The sequence below is a fragment of the Doryrhamphus excisus genome, chromosome 20 (assembly GCF_030265055.1).
Source record: "Doryrhamphus excisus isolate RoL2022-K1 chromosome 20, RoL_Dexc_1.0, whole genome shotgun sequence".
NCBI classification, from domain to species: domain Eukaryota; kingdom Metazoa; phylum Chordata; class Actinopteri; order Syngnathiformes; family Syngnathidae; genus Doryrhamphus; species Doryrhamphus excisus.
The window spans coordinates 8,740,341-8,758,659 of record NC_080485.1 but is presented as its reverse complement, the minus strand read 5'-3'; the positions used below and the strand labels follow the sequence as shown (position 1 = coordinate 8,758,659).

General features: G+C 39.8%; 1 protein-coding gene across 1 annotated transcript; it reads left to right on the top strand.

The window, feature by feature from the left end:
* Window positions 1–58: 58 nt before the first annotated feature.
* On the top strand, window positions 59–18,001 carry sfrp5 (secreted frizzled-related protein 5). Its single transcript, XM_058058369.1, has 3 exons — window positions 59–840; window positions 11,440–11,517; window positions 16,576–18,001. The coding sequence occupies exons 1-3, from the start codon at window positions 282–284 to the stop codon at window positions 16,902–16,904; spliced, it is 966 nt and encodes a 321-aa protein (XP_057914352.1). The 5' UTR covers window positions 59–281; the 3' UTR covers window positions 16,905–18,001.
* Window positions 18,002–18,319: the final 318 nt, after the last annotated feature.

Below are 18,319 nucleotides of genomic sequence, written 5' to 3'. Positions count from 1 at the left end.
CTACCACTGCCTCTTAAAGCCTTGGGACCGCTCATTAGAGCAACATAGTGATACAGAGAGGAGGGGAGGTGACATATTTCCAGCAGGGGAACTTATCAGCCAAACAGTGTCGGTTCAACCTCCCTTGACTTATTACCTGAGGCCCATTCAAACATTCACAGAGAGGTGCGGAGGAGGGGATTAAACATTTTCATTTTGACGTGAAGAAACAGGATTACAGCTTGAGCACTTTTTGGACCTTGGATACAATCCTCCTGAGTTGTTGTGTCAGATAGAAAGGCATGGCACAGGGACAAAAGAGCCCCAGGTGGGCATTAACCCAGCGCCCCTTCCACTTGGCACTGGGCCTGTGGCTCCTCTCCCTCCTCCAAATCCTCCTCAGCGTCTCGGCCGCAGACGAGTACGACTACTACAGCTGGCAGTCAGACAACTTCCACAACGGGCGCTTCTACACCAAGCAGCCCCAATGTGTGGACATACCGGCCGACTTGCGTCTGTGTCACAACGTGGGCTACAAGAAGATGAGGCTGCCTAACCTTCTCGACCACGAGACCATGCCGGAGGTCAAACAGCAAGCCGGAAGCTGGGTGCCACTCCTGGCAAAACGCTGTCACGCTGACACCCAGGTCTTCCTGTGCTCGCTGTTTGCACCCGTATGCCTGGACCGGCCCATCTATCCGTGCCGTTCACTGTGCGAGGCCGTGAGGGACAGCTGCGCTCCCGTGATGGAGACTTACGGCTTCCCTTGGCCGGAGATGCTGACGTGCGATAAGTTCCCCATTGATAACGACCTCTGCATCCCTATGCAGTTCACCGGGAACCACGCCACCCAGCCGCCAGGTACGCAATTCATACTTCAACATGTGGAAGGAAGTTTATCTTATTTGATCCTACCCCTTCTTCATGTCATCTTTTAATGCAATCTTACTAAAATTAATAAGAAGAAGGTTGAGGTGAAAAGTGATGTTACAATAACTTTACTGCTACTCTTAAAACTCAACACTTCCAATAAAGTTTGACTAATGAGTTCACATTTTAAGATTTCATTTGTGATTCCGGATGTATAAAAACATGCAAAAACACACAAAAAAAATGTAGAAAGAAACGTTAGTATTTCAATACTGCATTGGTGGTATTCGTACATTCTAGTGGAATGTGAATTTGAACAACAGCATTCAATTATTTTTAATTCAACAAAGAGGTAAGCCTCTCCAGTATGGAGACCTTTTGCACAAAACAGTCCAGTTACAATAAGAAGCTTAACTATTATGTAATCAATTTGTTCCTATTTTATAATTTTGTAATATTAATCAGTCAGCAGTCTCTACCACAGGGGGTGTCCAAAGATTTTCCACTCAAAGCAAGCTACATGTAAGGATGCACTTTGATATGTTGTAAAGCAACAACTTGTAGATATGCTAAAAAGTTATCTATATTTCAAGACATTTTTTTACATTTTGCAAATTGCCCAAAATTTTTCTTAAATAATCTTTAAAAATAATATTTTTTGTAATATTATGACTATATTTGCAGATTATTTTGACTTTATTCCCATATTATTAGAATTAGTATTAATAGTATTTCAACTCTGTGCTACTAGAATTATTTTATTGTTCTTCATAATATTACAAGTATGTAAAAATGCAACTTTATCATTAGAATACAACTTTTTTTGTCGATGTTTACTCCATTTCCGCTTTTTGTGTTTTCCAACAATTTTCTTGTATATTTTCCTCTTGTAAATATGATTTTTATTCCCATAATATTTAGACTTTATTCTCGTAAAATTACAGTATTTTGCTTTTATTGTCATAACATCATGATAACTATTTCCACAAAGTAATTCCCCCTCAAATTACAACTTTATTGAATGTTTTGTTTGTTTTTCATATCACTTAGACATGTTTTTTTTTTATTAACATTTCAACTTCATGTAGCTGAAATGACGTAATTCTCTGAAAATTACTTCTTCTATTTTTTCTAAAATTACCATTTTTGACTTTATTCTTGTAAAATTACTGCTGATTAGGGCCACCACACTGCTATTCTGTTTAATTTTATTTTAAAAATGACAATAAAAAAAAACAACAACAGAAGGCCGAAAATGCCCCCGGGCCGCACCTTGGTCACCTCTATTCTACTCCAACAAGTTCCATGTTGATGACGGATGAGCTGTGAAGTGAGAGAAAATATCCAGAGGAGGTCAGTGAGTCAAAAAGAGGTTTACTTTTACGTGAAACTGTTGAGGACGGTTCCACGCCATCGGCGCATGCCTCAGGCCGGGACAGGGATGGACTTTGACAGACTGAGACACAGGCTGGAGACAGAGAGACTCCGGCTGCCAGATTGTTGGCTGACTTGAGACAAATGGACTGTTGTGCTTTACTGAAAAGGTGACACAGTTGCATCAGCAGATGTCCATCATGAGATAATCAATCAGTCTAACAGGTGAGTGTGCGTGTGGAGGGAATGTCACATCCCTCACAGGATGCTAAGATGAGTCTGTTTCGTGGGATGACACTCAGACTGCGTTCACATCTATACTTCACTTCCTTTGATCTGAATCTGTTGATTGGATGTCACATACAGTAAATGCTGTACTTATAATCAGTTTGTTTAACTAAACTGCAGAGAGGGCGGGGTGATAATCGGAAGCAGAATTTGGAAACCAAAAATTTCAATGTCATATTTTACACTTTAATAATGATTTGGAGTGCATGAGAAAGTGGAAAGGAAAAAATAACACTCCTTATTACAACATGGTAATTTTTAGATGTATTACAAGTAGACTGTACAACATAATAGCAACATTCACACTCACATGGCAACTCAATATGTTGCCATATGCACATGTATACAGACAGGAAGAGAGTTCACTCTGTGCATGGGTTTCAGCACCATGAACGGAGTGAGCAAAATTGTCGTCCATACAGTTTGTTTGTCCCAACGTAGTAGAATAATATTAGTCGTTTTCAATATATTGTCCTATGTTTTTTCATTGTAGTTTTCTTCAAAACATTGCTAATATCTTGTTGTGTTGTGACACCCCCAGTACTTTGGTTATTGTTCCAAAAGGTCAGACAAAAAACGATCTGTACAATTTTTTTCCCCACAAGAAATAATCTAAATCCAATTAATCCTTTACAAACGTCCAAAACTATAAATAAATAAAAAAAATACAGAGAATAGTTATAGTTTTATATGCAGTAAACACTGCAAAACTTTATAAATGACAACTGGATGGAACTCAATAGTGTTTCATGCCTTCTTTATCAAATTGCCGGTGCTGTCTTTGCCCCATGGAGGGTTATTTGGTTGTTATTTAGTGATTTATTTATTGCACAAAATACACAGACAGGCAGTCAGTAATGCTTAGGGTGCTTTGTTTGGGCACTTGATTTTTTTTGGAACAATACAGTACAGTGCAAACAGACTTTCTTCTAATAATCATAATAATAACACATTTTATTTGTATAGCGCTTTTCAAAATACTCAAAGACACTTCACAGAAGAATGGAGTTGAATAAAGCAAGTAAACAGAATAGAAGACACACCAAAATACAACATTCATTGGCATGGATCAGGGATTCATCGGCAGAGAATGTAAGTGATGGACGGAGTCGGGCTATGTTCTTAAGATGGAAAAATGCAGTCCGGGTTAACTGTTTAATGTGGGGTTCAAATGAAAGGGTGGGGTCCAGGAGGATACCAAGGTTGAGCTATATTGTACAAAAATCAGGGCTAAATTTGTTCTACATCGGAACCAAAAACCGAGTTTTCCTGTGTGTCATTTAACAATGAAAATGAAGAAGTTATGTCAAACTAGCTCAACCTCCCATAGCCAATATCATGCTGTACTTCCTTAGACATTCATCCCTAATCAATAGGTTCATGCAGTAGTCACTGAGAAAGTAAGAATCCCTCCACGAAGTCTTCCTGGAAGTCTGTTTTTTTCTGATTTTTTTTTGTGTGGAATTCAGCAGACAAACAAATGTCAGGGAAAAATTAACCTCCTTGAAAGAAGTAATAAATCTAAGAAAGAAATGATAAGAGCTTAGAAAGAGTGGAAACCAAAACAGAGAATTGTGTGTGTGGTAGACTATCTGGCCAGCCTGTTGACAATAGCGTTGAGCTCTGAGAGGGAGCTGATGGGAGTCTGTCGACAGTAGAGGAAGGTGGGTGGGTGAGTGGGGAGTGGGGGGGGGGGGGCATCCGAGGGTGTCTGCTGTGCCTTTGTTGGACCTGGCAGCCAGCAGGCCAATTAGCAACGGGGGCCAATTACTGAGTTCCTAGTAATTAGTCAACAAGACAGAACAAGAGAGGCTCAGAGAGAGAGAGAATGGGAAAAGAGTGGGATTGTCTCGATGAGGAGAGGAGTGAAAGGAGGAGAAGGAAGCGGAAAAGTGAAGTGCGTCGGACGAGGGAAAAGCTTCCTGCCGCTCCTTTAAATACTCACAGTAAATGCTTCATTGTTGTAACGACACTTATTGACTCCAGTAGCCCCGTTAGCTTCAATTAGTGCTTCTCCTTTATGTATATTCTGCAGTCATGGCTAACATTTTAAGATTGCATTGTTTTCAATGGGAGTGAGACCTTAAATATTAATTTGGGCATGTTTGATGCCGGTGTTTCCAGGAAGCTAGTGGGTGTGAAGATGGCTTCCACTGTCTGGAACCGATGTCCAATTTGTAAACGTCCCATGTTATCCATCATCAAATGTTTTCAAACAAATTTAGATCAGGGGAACACAAAGAGTGGTCCTCTGGAAGAGGTTCTTGACCATTCTCCGGTTAAAAAAAAAAACAGACCTTCAATCATAACGGACATCTCCACATACTCAAATAGTGTTTGACGCCCCTGCACAACCTGAAGCTCCAAAAGCATCCCATATCATAATGGCACCCCCTTCACTGCCATCAGAAAGGGCCATCAATGTTACATTTTATGTCATCCGAGAATGCAACTTTCTTCCACCTTTCAATGTTTGCTGTTCTCATCCAAATTTAGTAATTTAGTACTTTTGAAGGAGACGTTTTATTATTACAACCATTCTCTCGCAGATACCATGTGATGTTTACTGTACTGCACTTAGTACCAGTAACAACCTTTATTTGGGCAAAGAATCGTCCCATGTCTTGATGCACAGCCAGTCGGCCATTTGCAACTCTACAAACCTACTATGTTCAATGAGAGAAATCATCTGTCATCAAGAGATCATGTTAGTGTGAATTCCACATTTTTGCTAAGATTTTGGCTTTTACAGGCTGGGGTCCTAACGTTTGATCAGCTGATGAACAATCTATTTTGGTTTTATGGTTGTCATAAATACATTTCTTTGTCTCCCATTTCAAACTCTACTTAGAACCTCCTTTAGATCCATCCATCCATTTCTATACCGCTTATCCTCACAAGGGTTGTGGGGGGTGCTGGAGCCTATCCCAGCTGACTTCAGGTGGGAGGCGGGGTACACCCTGGACTGGTGGCCAGCCAATCACAGGGCACATATAGACAAACAACCATTCACACTCACATTCATACCTATGGACAATTTGGAGTCGTCAATTAGCCTCCCTGGAAGAAATAATAATGACACATTTTAGACTCGGCTGTACGGTGTTCAAGTGGTTTGCATGCAGGCCTCACAGCTAGGAGACCAAAGTTCAATTCCACCCTCTGCCATCTCTGTGTGGAGTTTGCATGTTCTCCCCGTGGGTTTTCTCCGGGTACTACGGTTACTATGGAAAATTTGGAGTCGCTAATTAACCTAGCATGTTTTTGGAATGTGGGAGGAAACCGGAGTACCCGGAAAAAAACCATGCACAGGGAGAACATGCAAACACTCATCTTCCCGATCTCCGATCAACAATGCAAAATGTAAATTCTTGCAATTTTTCAACTGATAATCAATTTTATATCAGGAACGTATTAACAAGAAGTTTAAACACATTAGATTTTCCACACAGCTTTAGCTAAGCTTTAAAAACGACCAGAAAACAGCAGAACATCATTTTAGTCCTGTCGATCACATTTCTGTGACTTATCTTGGCTTTTAATCAAAAATGTTCACAGCCAAGTGACACCAATCCCACATAATCACACAGTGGGAAGAAAAGATTCTGTGGTGAATTTGTGCAGAGCTGACTTATTCCATTAGGGAAAACGGACGCGCTGTTTTCACAGGACGGGGATCAACTATGTGACATTTTGCCTTTGCGGCTCTAGTAACTCATTCTTTTACACGCTCTATGAGAAAGTTTCTACTACTGCCTCCTTATGAAGAAAAAAAAAACAAAACAGCGATGTCTGCTTTAATAATAAACATCACTGGGAGAAAAGCTAAGAAAAGATTATATCAAATCTAAAATGGATTGTAGGTTTAACAGCTATATTACATATTGTACTTTTTTAAATAAAATAAAATAAAATAAAATAAAATAAAAACCTTAAACTATATTATGGAAAGCAGGAAGTGAACAAATGTAACAGTTACTGATTGTAAAAGTACCAGATGGAGGGGTAGGATTTAATAAGCTTTGCTTCTTCCTACTCCTTTTGGACATGTGGAACTGTGAACTGATTATGTGATGCATTCAATTGTAATCTGATGCATGTTCAAATGAAATAAAACCATTACCATTACCATTTGAACAACATAAGTTGTATTTGGAGACACAAGTTCAATTCCTGTCTCTATGTGGAGTTTTCATGTTCTCCCCGTGCATGTGTGGGTTTTCTCCGGGTACTCCGGTTTCCTCCCACATTCCAAAAACATGCTAGGTTAATTGGCGACTCCAAATTGTCCATAGGTATGAATGTGAGTGTGAATGGTTGTTTGTCTATATGTGCCCTGTGATTGGCTGGCGACCAGTCCAGGGCATAGACAGCTGGAATAGGCTCCAGCACACCCTTGTGAGGATAAGCGGTAGAAAATATAACTTGTATTTAAGTTTTTAAACGGTCAGTGGATGACATTTATGATGCAACACAAATTATTAGACATGCATATGAGACAATTTTAGATACACATACACCAGCCAAAGTGGACCCGCAAAATGTGAGGGTGGCACAAAGACAGAATTGCAAGAACACAAAACATGCAATTTAACAGGCTGAAAGGAGCTCATTGTAACATATTTAGGGGGGGGGGATGGACAAAACCAAATGTCCTCACAGAGAGACATGTCCACATATTTATAGATGCCAAGAGATGGGCTGTACTAAGACCACACACACACACACACACATCCCTACAATAGAAGTTGGGATGTCGAGGGTTGTGCTGTACAAAGATAGAAAAACAATCACACACACACACACCATGTAATGACTGTAATCCGAGCATCGTTCTTTGTACGGACCAACCAAAATAGATAGAAATATAAAATGTCAACTACATAATTGCCTATAAGCCAATGTATTTATTGATGATAAAACCTTAAGGGCGTGTGTATTACATGCACGCTCGCACAGCCCATAGGGGGACACCACAAATTGGAGACACACGCATTGTCCACTTGAGACCGCGCAGTCATATTGTCATCCTCGCCGCCTTCAGTGATGTGGCAAGTGTAAATTACAAGCACGCAGGAGTGAGACTGTCAGGTCCCTGGCAGCACAATGGCCGCTACTCATGTGGCCATGGCTGCTTTTGGAAAATGTGATCCAATGTTCTGTCCATGGAACACTGCCTCGGCCTTTTTTGAAAACGTCTGTATAGAATTCCTGCAAATGCAAGACGCGTGCTCTACTTTAGGGGGCCCCTGGTGGGAGGTGGGGCTACACTGGGGGGGGGGGGGGGGCTCCCCCACACCCCTCCCTCCCCCTACTGTTTTGCATGCTACATTTAAACAGATGTTATAAGCGTTCCAACATAAATCACACGCTGCATTTCATTTTTAACATAGTACCGTTTTTGATGTCATAAGTGTTGCTGCTCATAACGTGACGCGTCCAAATGAGGCACGAGGTAGTGAACCACATATATTTTTTTTTAATGGAACATTCCTCTCGTAAAAGAAACAGTCGTACTGAGGCTGCAGGGGATGAGGGAAAAGTCATGTCACTATAGATCAGATGACAACACTTTTGGATTCGGTCATCTTTTTTTGGAAGGATCTGAGTACATGATGGTGTGAGGAGTATTATTGTAGTTTTTAAACAAAGTCTCAAAGGTACTGCAATACTGAAAAATCACAAAATCTACCCTCCATACTAGATTTGGACAATTTCAAAGTGCTTTTAATAAGCTAGTGAGATGTGTCAGTGAGATGTTTTTACTCCATATGGAAAAACGGCAGTGACAAGCACCTTCAAGAACCTTTTCCTATTATACAATAACTCATCATAATGGGTAGGAATAGCGATGCCCCTAATAAGTCAAGCCTGTATTACATTGACGCCACGGGCAAACACATCAATACAATTCATTTTGATTCCTCAGCCAGACACCACATTCAATCCTCAGCATCATCCAAACACTTAGTTGCTGTCCAAACACTTTTGCTGACCCCACCCCTCTTTCCCGACACGTCAACACCACCGGGCTCCCCGCCAATCCACAAACCCCCCCGGGAACCCAAATGAATTATAGCACAGGCAGAAGAAGATGTAACAGCTTTATTCCATCATGTTCGTGGGTAGACTGAGTGGTGAATATGAATTTGGATAGCTCTGTTTATAAGAATACTTCAGATAAAGCTAAATTAATTTTGGTATATAATCATTGCTTTATCATTTCTAGTCAATTTTTACAAAATTGTGCATTTTTTTTACCTCCTTATCCATTCAACATAATAAAATCCTATTTGTTTCTGGATGTCGAAGTTCTTTAACAATTATTTTCATTCATTCATTCATTCATTTTCTAGCGCTTTTTCCTCACGAGGGTCGCGGGGTTGCTGGAGCCTATCCCAGCTGTCTTCGGGCGAGAGGCAGGATACACCCTGGACTGGTCGCCAGCCAATCACAGGGCACATATAGACAAACAACCATTCACACTCACATTCATACCTATGGACAATTTGGAGTCGGCAATTAACCTAGCATGTTTTTGGAATGTGGGAGGAAACCGGAGTACCCGGAGAAAACCCACGCATGCACGGGGAGAACATGCAAACTCCACACAGAGATGGCCGAGGGTGGAATCGAACCCTGGTCCTCCTAGCTGCGCGCTAACCACTCGACCGCCATGCCGCCCACAATTCTTTTATTAAAAATAAAATTCTAGCTAAAATTATTCGGCTAAAATACTAGTATTTTAATCCATGACAGAGTAGTTTTACAATAAAACTGAAAAATAGGAGCACATTATTAAGTAATATAAGTAAAAATGGTCATAGTTTACTTGCATTGCTTAACAGGGAAAAACTTTTAATGGAGGTCATGCAAAATCATACAAAAACTGTATGCGTTATGAAAAGGACTCTTAAGTTGCTTCAGTTTGCTATGCGCCAAATAAAATAGTAAAATAAAATAGTTTTAAGTAGCTTCGTAATACATTTCTTCGTAACCTAGCCTAGTAGTTATGTCTAACACATATGCTGTTTTGTTCAAAATTGACATACAGAGCAGAAATGATGGAAATCTACCTAGCAACAAGTGATAACACAAATGTGTTATAAAATAATCAAAGCAATTCTGTTCATTGGAAGATGTGGGCTCGCTAAGTGATTGGCGGACCACCTAAACGCCATTGTGCGTCTATGTCTTGTCAATGAAAGGAACGGGAGCCCTCACAGGAGGAGAAAGTGGCAGTTAGTTGACAAGAACATGCTTAGACTACCTCAAATGCAATGTTTAGGGGGGGTTCACCTCACCCTGACCCGAGCGGCGAGGCATTGCTAAACTTTGACCTCTCTCATTATCTGGCCAGACGCTGAGGTTTGGGCTGGGGTGATGATAACCTCTGAACTCTGACTTTTGACCCATCGGTCTGTGCCACACCGTGCTAGCACAGTGTGGGTGTGTTTTCATATTTGATGTGAAGAGTCAGAGTTTGGAAAATATGCGGGAAATTCCACAAAGGCATTGTTAACTTTAACAATAACATTTTTTTTCTCTATAACTGATTCTTGTACAATGAATTCAGTCCACACCTTCTGTTTTAGACGTTCTGCTGCATAATCTCTCAATTAGTGAAACGCATTGTGTGTGTGTGTGTGTGTGTAGGCGGGTGTGAAAGGGGTGATAAGCTCACCACGACTATATGCAAGTGCCTTATTATTAAATCTTTGTGCGTATAAGAACAATAAAAAATGCATTAGACATAAATCATTAAAAAAAAAACATCCTTAAAGGGGAACTGCACCAATGATGCAAGCTTTTTAAGTTTCTTTTTTTCTTTTTCTTTCTCAAATTAACTAGTTTTCTCGTGTTATAATGCACAGAAAAGGGAATTATATGTTTCACATAAGGATTGTGAATGATGGGCAAAATTCCGCCCTAAATTGCAGTGCCCCTTTAAGTAATATTAATCTAGAGTTAAAAAAAAAAAAATCCAGAAAAAAATATTTGTACTTATAAAGAAGCAAAAATTTGCATAATTTTTACATTAGACAATTATTTATAAGTACATTTTAATTTCAACTCAGCGATCTTATAATTAAGTAATGGTAATGGTTTTATTTCATTTGAACATCAGATTACAATTGAATGCATCACATAATCAGTTCACAGTTCCACATGTCCAAAAGGAGTAGGAAGAAGCAAAGCTTATTAAATCCTACCCCTCCATCTGGTACTTTTACAATCAGTAACTGTTACATTTGTTCACTTCCTGCTTTCCATAATACAGTTTATGTTTTTTTTTTTTTTTTTAATAATGCACCTCGTACCGAAGTAGGAGGTGATATGACCATCCAATGACATAATGGGTACCATAGTAAGTGTCAATATAGTGATATATATAGCACATCATGACTGGTTCAAGACTCTTCATCCTTAGTACAATATATGTATATATTTTTAAAAGTTATATAAATTAAAACAAATATTAAATAAATAATATTATTATGATGTCATTTTTTAAGTTTTGTATATGTATATATTTCATTTCAATCAAACTGTAAAAATAAGCAAAATGTGGCACCATGCATTTTGGGTTATAATTGAACTAAGTTTCCTTCTGTCACAGTGTGCAGCTGGATATGAAGCAGCATTTACCTTCCTGCAATGCTCATGACCACACCTTCAACCCCAAAATAGACTAATTTTAGAGCAAACATCCTTTAGCCTACTGGAGCGCGTAAGGCCTCCACTGCAAATAGTTTCTGACAAGGTAGGGAGTTGGGCTGAAAAGGGTTCAGGGCTTAATGATTTCTTACAGACATCGCCATTAGAGCTATTTTAAGCTATTTTGACCTTCACAGCGCCAAATGAAACGTGTAATTCTGCTCACTGGAGTCCTCGTTAACGCGCCACATTTCCTTCTTTTCCCCTCAGTGTCAAAGGTGTGCCCGCCGTGTGACAACGAGCTGAAAGCAGACAACATCATGGAGCATTATTGTGCCAGTGACTTTGGTAAGTCGACAATAAAGTAGATGCTGTGACACTTACTACACCGTAGCGAATACTGGACAGTTTCTGCAATCAGCAGTCTGCACTCTGACAAGAATAATGCAGTGGGTGACCTTTATTGTGAAGGCACACGCAACACAAAATTTGATCTATGTTCTGATGTCATTAAAACGCAACAAACTATAGTTTGTTGTGTTTAAAAACTAATATGTGGTACATGAGGCTGCATGGTGAGGGTTAGCACACAGGGCACACAGCTAGAAAACCTGAGTTTGATTCCACCTTTGGGGATATCTTTGGGGAGTTTGCATGTTCTCCGCATGCATGCATGGATTTTCTCCGGTTTCCTCCCACATTCCAAAAACATGCTAGGTTAATTGGCGACTCCAAATTGTCCATAGGTATGAATGTGAGTGTGAATGGTTGTTTGTCTATATGTGCCCTGTGATTGGCTGGTGACCAGTCCAGGGTGTACCCCGCCTCTCGCCCGAGGACAGCTGGGATAGGCTCCAGCACCCCCGCGACCCTCGTGAGGAAAAGCGGTAGAAAATGAATGAATGAAGTTCCATGTTTAGGTGGTACGGCGGACGAGTGGTTAGCGCGCAGACCTCACAGCTAGGAGACCAGGGTTCGATTCCACCCTCGGCCATCTCTGTGTGGAGTTTGCATGTTCTCCCCGTGCATGCGTGGGTTTTCTCCGGGTACTCCGGTTTCCTCCCACATTCCAAAAACATGCTAGGTTAATTGGCGACTTCAAATTGTCCATAGGTGTGAGTGTGAATGGTTGTTTGTCTATATGTGCCCTGTGATTGGCTGGTGACCAGTCCAGGGTGAACCCCACCTCTTGCCCGAAGACAGCTGGGATAGGCTCCAGCACCCACCCGTGACCCTCGTGAGGAGAAATGGTAGAAAATGAATGAAGTTCCATGTTTAGAGTTAACATAGTTCAGTTTATTATTCTCAAGAGTAGGTTGTATTAACTTATCGTTATTTCTGTTGACGAACAACCCCCCCCCCCACTGTGAGTTCAATGTTGGCTATTGGCAACCCCAACTTATATAATATTAATATGAAACGCCCATTATGACTTTGACCCCTGAAAAAGTCATAATCAAAAGATTGCATTTTTGACCAGCAAATGTGACTAAAAACCACATTTTCCTGAAACTCTTTAAAGAAGTTCCCTAATCCAATGTGTCATCTGGCAGGAACACACAAGAACCTATAAAATGACTCCATTATTGTGTAAATCATATTTTACACAGCAAGCGCATCCAACCACCACCACAAAGTAGGTCTTGGTCATCACTTGATCAACTCCAATAAAATAGTTTGGCTGACTAACAGCATCGTTGAAAATCACTGTCAAACATGGCGGCTCAGAAAGCACTGCAGGATTCTTTTTGAGCATTAAAATGAAACATGATCACGTAGAGTAGATGGCAGATACGGCGTGACGGTTAAAAGACATTCCTTCGTCTTCAAATGTATGCATTTATATCCCAGGGTGACAAATGAGTTGACACTTGAGGATGAATCTACGGTGTTCTTGTAATAGTTGATGGCTGATAATGGTTTGATCTCTCGCACACATTTTCACTCTTCCTCTTCTTCTGTCCCCTCTATTTGCCCTCCAGTCATTTCAACCTGGTTTTATATTACCCTTCATCTTTTGATGCATTATCTGATATCTTTGCCAACATTCCTTTGTGGACAATTCTAAAAAAAACTGGCACACATTGGATCAGTAAAGGTGAAAGGCGGAATGAAAATTAAATGTGGTTTTATTCATAATAATACTTTTCATTTGAAGGGCTGCAGGGCGGACGAGTGGTTAGCACGCAGGCCTCACAGAGAGGAGACCCAAGTTCAATTCCACCCTCTGTGTGGAGTTTGCTTGTTTTCCATGTGCATGCGTGGGTTTTCTCCGAGTACTCCGGTTTCCTCCCACAAAACATGCTAGGTTAATTAGCGACTCCAAATTGTCCATAGGTATGAATGTGAGTGTGAATGGTTGTTTGTCTATATGTGCCCTGTGATTGGCTGGCGACCAGTCCAGGGTGTACCCCGCCTCTCGCCTGAAGACAACTGGGATAGGCTCCAGCACCACCGCAACCCTAGTGAGGAAAAGCGGTAGAAAATGAATGAATGTTTGGATTGAAGGGCTCCACAGCGGATGAGGGGTTAGTGCGCAGGTCTCACAGAGAGGAGACCCAAGTTCAATTCCACCCTCGCCCATGTCTGTGTGGAGTTTGCATGTTCTCCCCGTGCATGCGTGGGTTTTCTCCGGGTACTCCGGTTTCCTCCCACATTCCAAAAACATGCTAGGTTAATTGGCGACTCCAAATTGTCCATAGGTATGAATGTGAGTGTGAATGGTTGTTTGTCTATATGTGCCCTGTGATTGGCTGGTGACCAGTCCAGGGTGTACCCCGCCTCAAGACACCTAGGATAGGCTCCAGCACCCCCCGCGACCCTTGTGAGGATGAACGGTATAAAATAAATGAATTTTCGGATTGATTGCTTTAGAAAGAATGAGTTGGTAGGAAATACAGTCTCTCAGTATATAATATTATGACAATATTTTACAAAACATAACAACAATGAAAAACAGTCACAATCACACATTTAGAACACACAGATTTTTGCAGTTATTTAGAGAAATTCAAGTCGTTGAAGTCTAATGAATAGCTTGAAATGGTACAAAGGTAAATGGTGAAGTTAAAGAAAAGAAAAAAACATAAACAAATGGTAAGGTTACCAAAAACATAAAATTGATGTGTATTTCAGAATGAGACAAAAATGTGTGTATAAGGGGACCACAAAATGGGAAAATGATTTAAAGCTGTTCTATAGAAATGGAAGTGCATTTAATTCCTACCGGTATTCCAAGTTCCGGAATATTTACTACCTCCTCTGTCTGCATACAAAATGGTATGCCCTATCAGTTGAAGAGCATTTTATGGAGAAATTAATTTGTTTCAACAAGAATTAGAAATTGGAGTGTTCTAAAATTTGTGACCAATAATTAATGATTTAACTTTTTGAAACTGGTGGACATTTTTACAATTACAGGTCCTCCTAAGACAAAATATTGTTCTGTCATTATATTTGACAGATATACTGTATAGTCTGTTGACCTGAATATAGGACGACTCTGAATATAAGACTCCACTTTTTTAATGACACCTGTAGGATTGCCTAGGATTTTCCTAGATTTCCGATATTCAATGATGTTTATATTTCATTTTTAGCTGTAATATACACCCGTTTCTTACACCCTCTTGCTTGTCGGCGCCAAAGTTGCCACCTAGAAGGAACTGGATGGGGAGTCGGGGGCGCACATGTGAGTTAGTTCAGCACACACATTCCATCCCGTAACACGCTATCACACCACATGCACCGTGTGTACGTATCGGGAGATGTTTATGGAACAGTAGACAGGCAGACGTTGAGTCTTCCAACAGAGCCACGGCGATGGCTCACAGCGACCCCCATGCCTTTGCTTGGCCCATGATTAATGTCAGCTGTCAGAACGCTCGCCCAGAGGATTCCTGTCTCGAGTGGTTGGCAGTTTCATTTTCATCTCGCACGAGTTAAAATATGCACTTTTAAACACAAGGCCTGATGGGTGGTACACGTCGGTGCTTTATTAGTTTGATATGGCCAAGACTTCTGAAACGTGACCTCTGCATTCTTAGCACGGCATGTATTTATTGACAAAGGTTTTACTCTGTATCATATATAAAATGATCATATTACGATAGTCATTGGCTTTCGATCAAACACAGAATTTACTGCAATGTACTCCAAGGTAGGTCACTTATGGGAACTTGAACCACATCCACACGTTGGCAACTCCTCCAGGCAAACACAGTTAACAAGTGTATTGGACAACATGGTAGCAAACTACTCATCCAGTATTAATACCAACAATGAGTAGCACCACCAACATTTTAAACCCTGTCTCTCTCACATCAACTACCCTCATGTTCAACTATAAACCTCCTCTTTGGTCTTCCTCTACGCCTCCTACCTGGCAGCTCTAAACGCAGCATCCTTCTACCAATATATTCACTATCTCTCTTCTGGACATGTACCAACCATCTCAGTCGGACCTCTCTGACTTTATTTCCGAGGCCTCTAACATGTAATGTCCCTCTGATGTACTCGTTCCTGATCCTATCCATCCTGGTCACTCCCAATGAGAACCTGAGCATCCTTCTACTAATATATTCACTATCTCTCCTCTGGACATGTCCGAACCATCTCAGTCTGGCCTCTGTGACTTTATCTCCAAGGCCTCTAACATGCCATGTCCCTCTGATGTACTCGCTCCTGATCCTATCCATCCTGGTCACTCCCAATGAGAACTTTAGCATCCTCATCTCTGCTACCTCCAATTCTGATTCCTGCTTTTTCCTCTTTTGTATATAAGAAACAAGACTTTTTGTATCATTCTGAAATGGATTTTTCAGTTTTGGGTTCTGTTCTAAATTTTTCATCAGTAGTTTACATCAGAGGTTCTCAAATGGTCTCAACTGGGGGCCCACATTGCCAAATAGTCATTAAGATAGTAGTTACTTTTATTGTCATTTTTAATTGGTATTTATTTTTATGATTTATTTAATACATGTATGTATGTGTATAAAAGTAATATTTATTTTGTTATGATTTTTACACATTTAATTTTTTTAAAGATTTATTTATTACTTAATTTATCATTTTTAATCTATTTTTTATTTATTTTATTTTTTATTATGTATTTACTATTTTATTATTATACAGGCCTATCTATTTTTTTTACACCATTTGTATATACCTTCCTTATTTTATTCAAAATTGCCATAAAGGATTTATTCACAGAAATGAGGAACAACATGATAACTGCATGCATGTAAATTATGCATAAATAAAAATTCTATATCATAATTCCAGTAAATCCGGCCACAAAATCAGACATTTCACTAGTGCAATGATCATATACCTAGGTGACTCAAATTTTACTTGAATTTTGTTCCATATTTTAATAGAACTGATATCTCCTGTTTTTCTTCTCAGTCCTCAAAATGAGAATCAAGGAGGTGAAGAGAGAAAAAGGCGACAGGAAGCTGATTGCGGCCCAAAAGAAGAAGAAAGTGTTGAAACAAGGTGTGCTGCGGAAAAAAGATCTGAAGAAGCTGGTACTCTACATCAAGAACGGCGCCAACTGCCCATGCTCGCAGCTGGACACCCTGGGCTCCAACTTCCTCATCATGGGCCGTAAAGTGGACCAGCAGCTCCTTCTCATGTCCATCCACAAATGGGACAAGAAGAGCAAGGAGCTGAAGTTCGCCATCAAGTACATGAAGTCCCATCAGTGTCCAACCTATCACACTGTCTTCCAGTGATGCAGCTCATTGTCGTATTTGTAGAATCCATTACACTTTTGATATATTTCCAAATATTTCACCCTTGAGTCCATAATCCTGGTCTAAAGAATATCTATAGGCTGGTAAAGCTATGCTTTAACACAAAGAGGTTACATTTTTATATCATGTAGAGGAGGAACCCTCTTATCATGACAATTTAGTAGGACTTTAGTGTAACTAGCGGACCTGGAGAAGCTTTATTTTTCTATTCATAGATTTTATATAAACAGCTGCACACACACAAGCTCAATTCTGTGTCACTCACTCAAGCTGTTTGTATGTATAATATTTGTATGAACATCATATACATCATATACAGGATGTCTTAGTTGGGTTGGTCACAAACATAGATTGCTGTGCTGGACTTAAAATCTCCTACTGAATTACCATGACAACTATTAGAACGTAAATATTCAAATTTCCAGGTGAAATCATGTTTAATTATGTAACCATTATTGAGGGTGTTTTGCAGAGGAGTGATTTGCTAAATGTGGACTGTGCAATGGGCCGGTGCTGCACAAATGTCCCAGAAGAACCTGAAGTAGTCATAGATGTAACGATGCAAGTATTAGGTAATTCCTTCGCATAGATGATTAGCAAAGATTTTTTCCTCCGTTGGGAAAGAAGAATAGCCAGGGAGGAAGGTTGAAGCGCTGAGAGACGAAATTGACTGGATGATGTTGCCACTGACTTTAGAAAAGGAAGTTTCCACATTTTTCAAACGGAAGAAAGAAAGAAGAAAGTTCCTTAAAAGAAGAAAAGTAAAGAGACTCTGGACAGAGCCAACAATGTCACCGGTACTCATTATTATTTTTTGTTTGTTTTTGTTTTATTGCATTTTGTCTTTAAATGTTTCCTTTTTTTGTACTTTGTTTTAACAAGATTCTGTGATATGAAAGCAGAACTCATATACATGAAATATACATACATAGAAACCAAATTCACTGTTCTTGTAGCAATAAAAGATGAAATTTAACCTTGACTATATTTTTTTAATCACTTAACCTGTAAGTAGTTCTGTTACTTTGTTTTGCAAAATGTAAATGAATAAAGTATATTTGAAATTTTTTTATGAATATTTCTTGGAATTGTGTTATTTGTTTATTAGAAGTATATAATTGTATATAAAAAACATTGGAATGGCCCCAAAAATGACACATGCGAGCCAAGCACAATTTCTGGAATGTTTGTAAAATCTGGCATATTTTTGAGTGTGTTAAAACCCCCCAAAAAGGCAATTTAGTTTCCCAAATAATAATAATAATTAGTTACTACTAATAAGAAGTACTATTATAGTCATATTCGTACCTTTGTATTGAGTCATGGACTCCTATAGAGCAGCTACACATGCTAACCCGCACAGAAAACGTTCCAGATTCTGCACCTTTATGCAG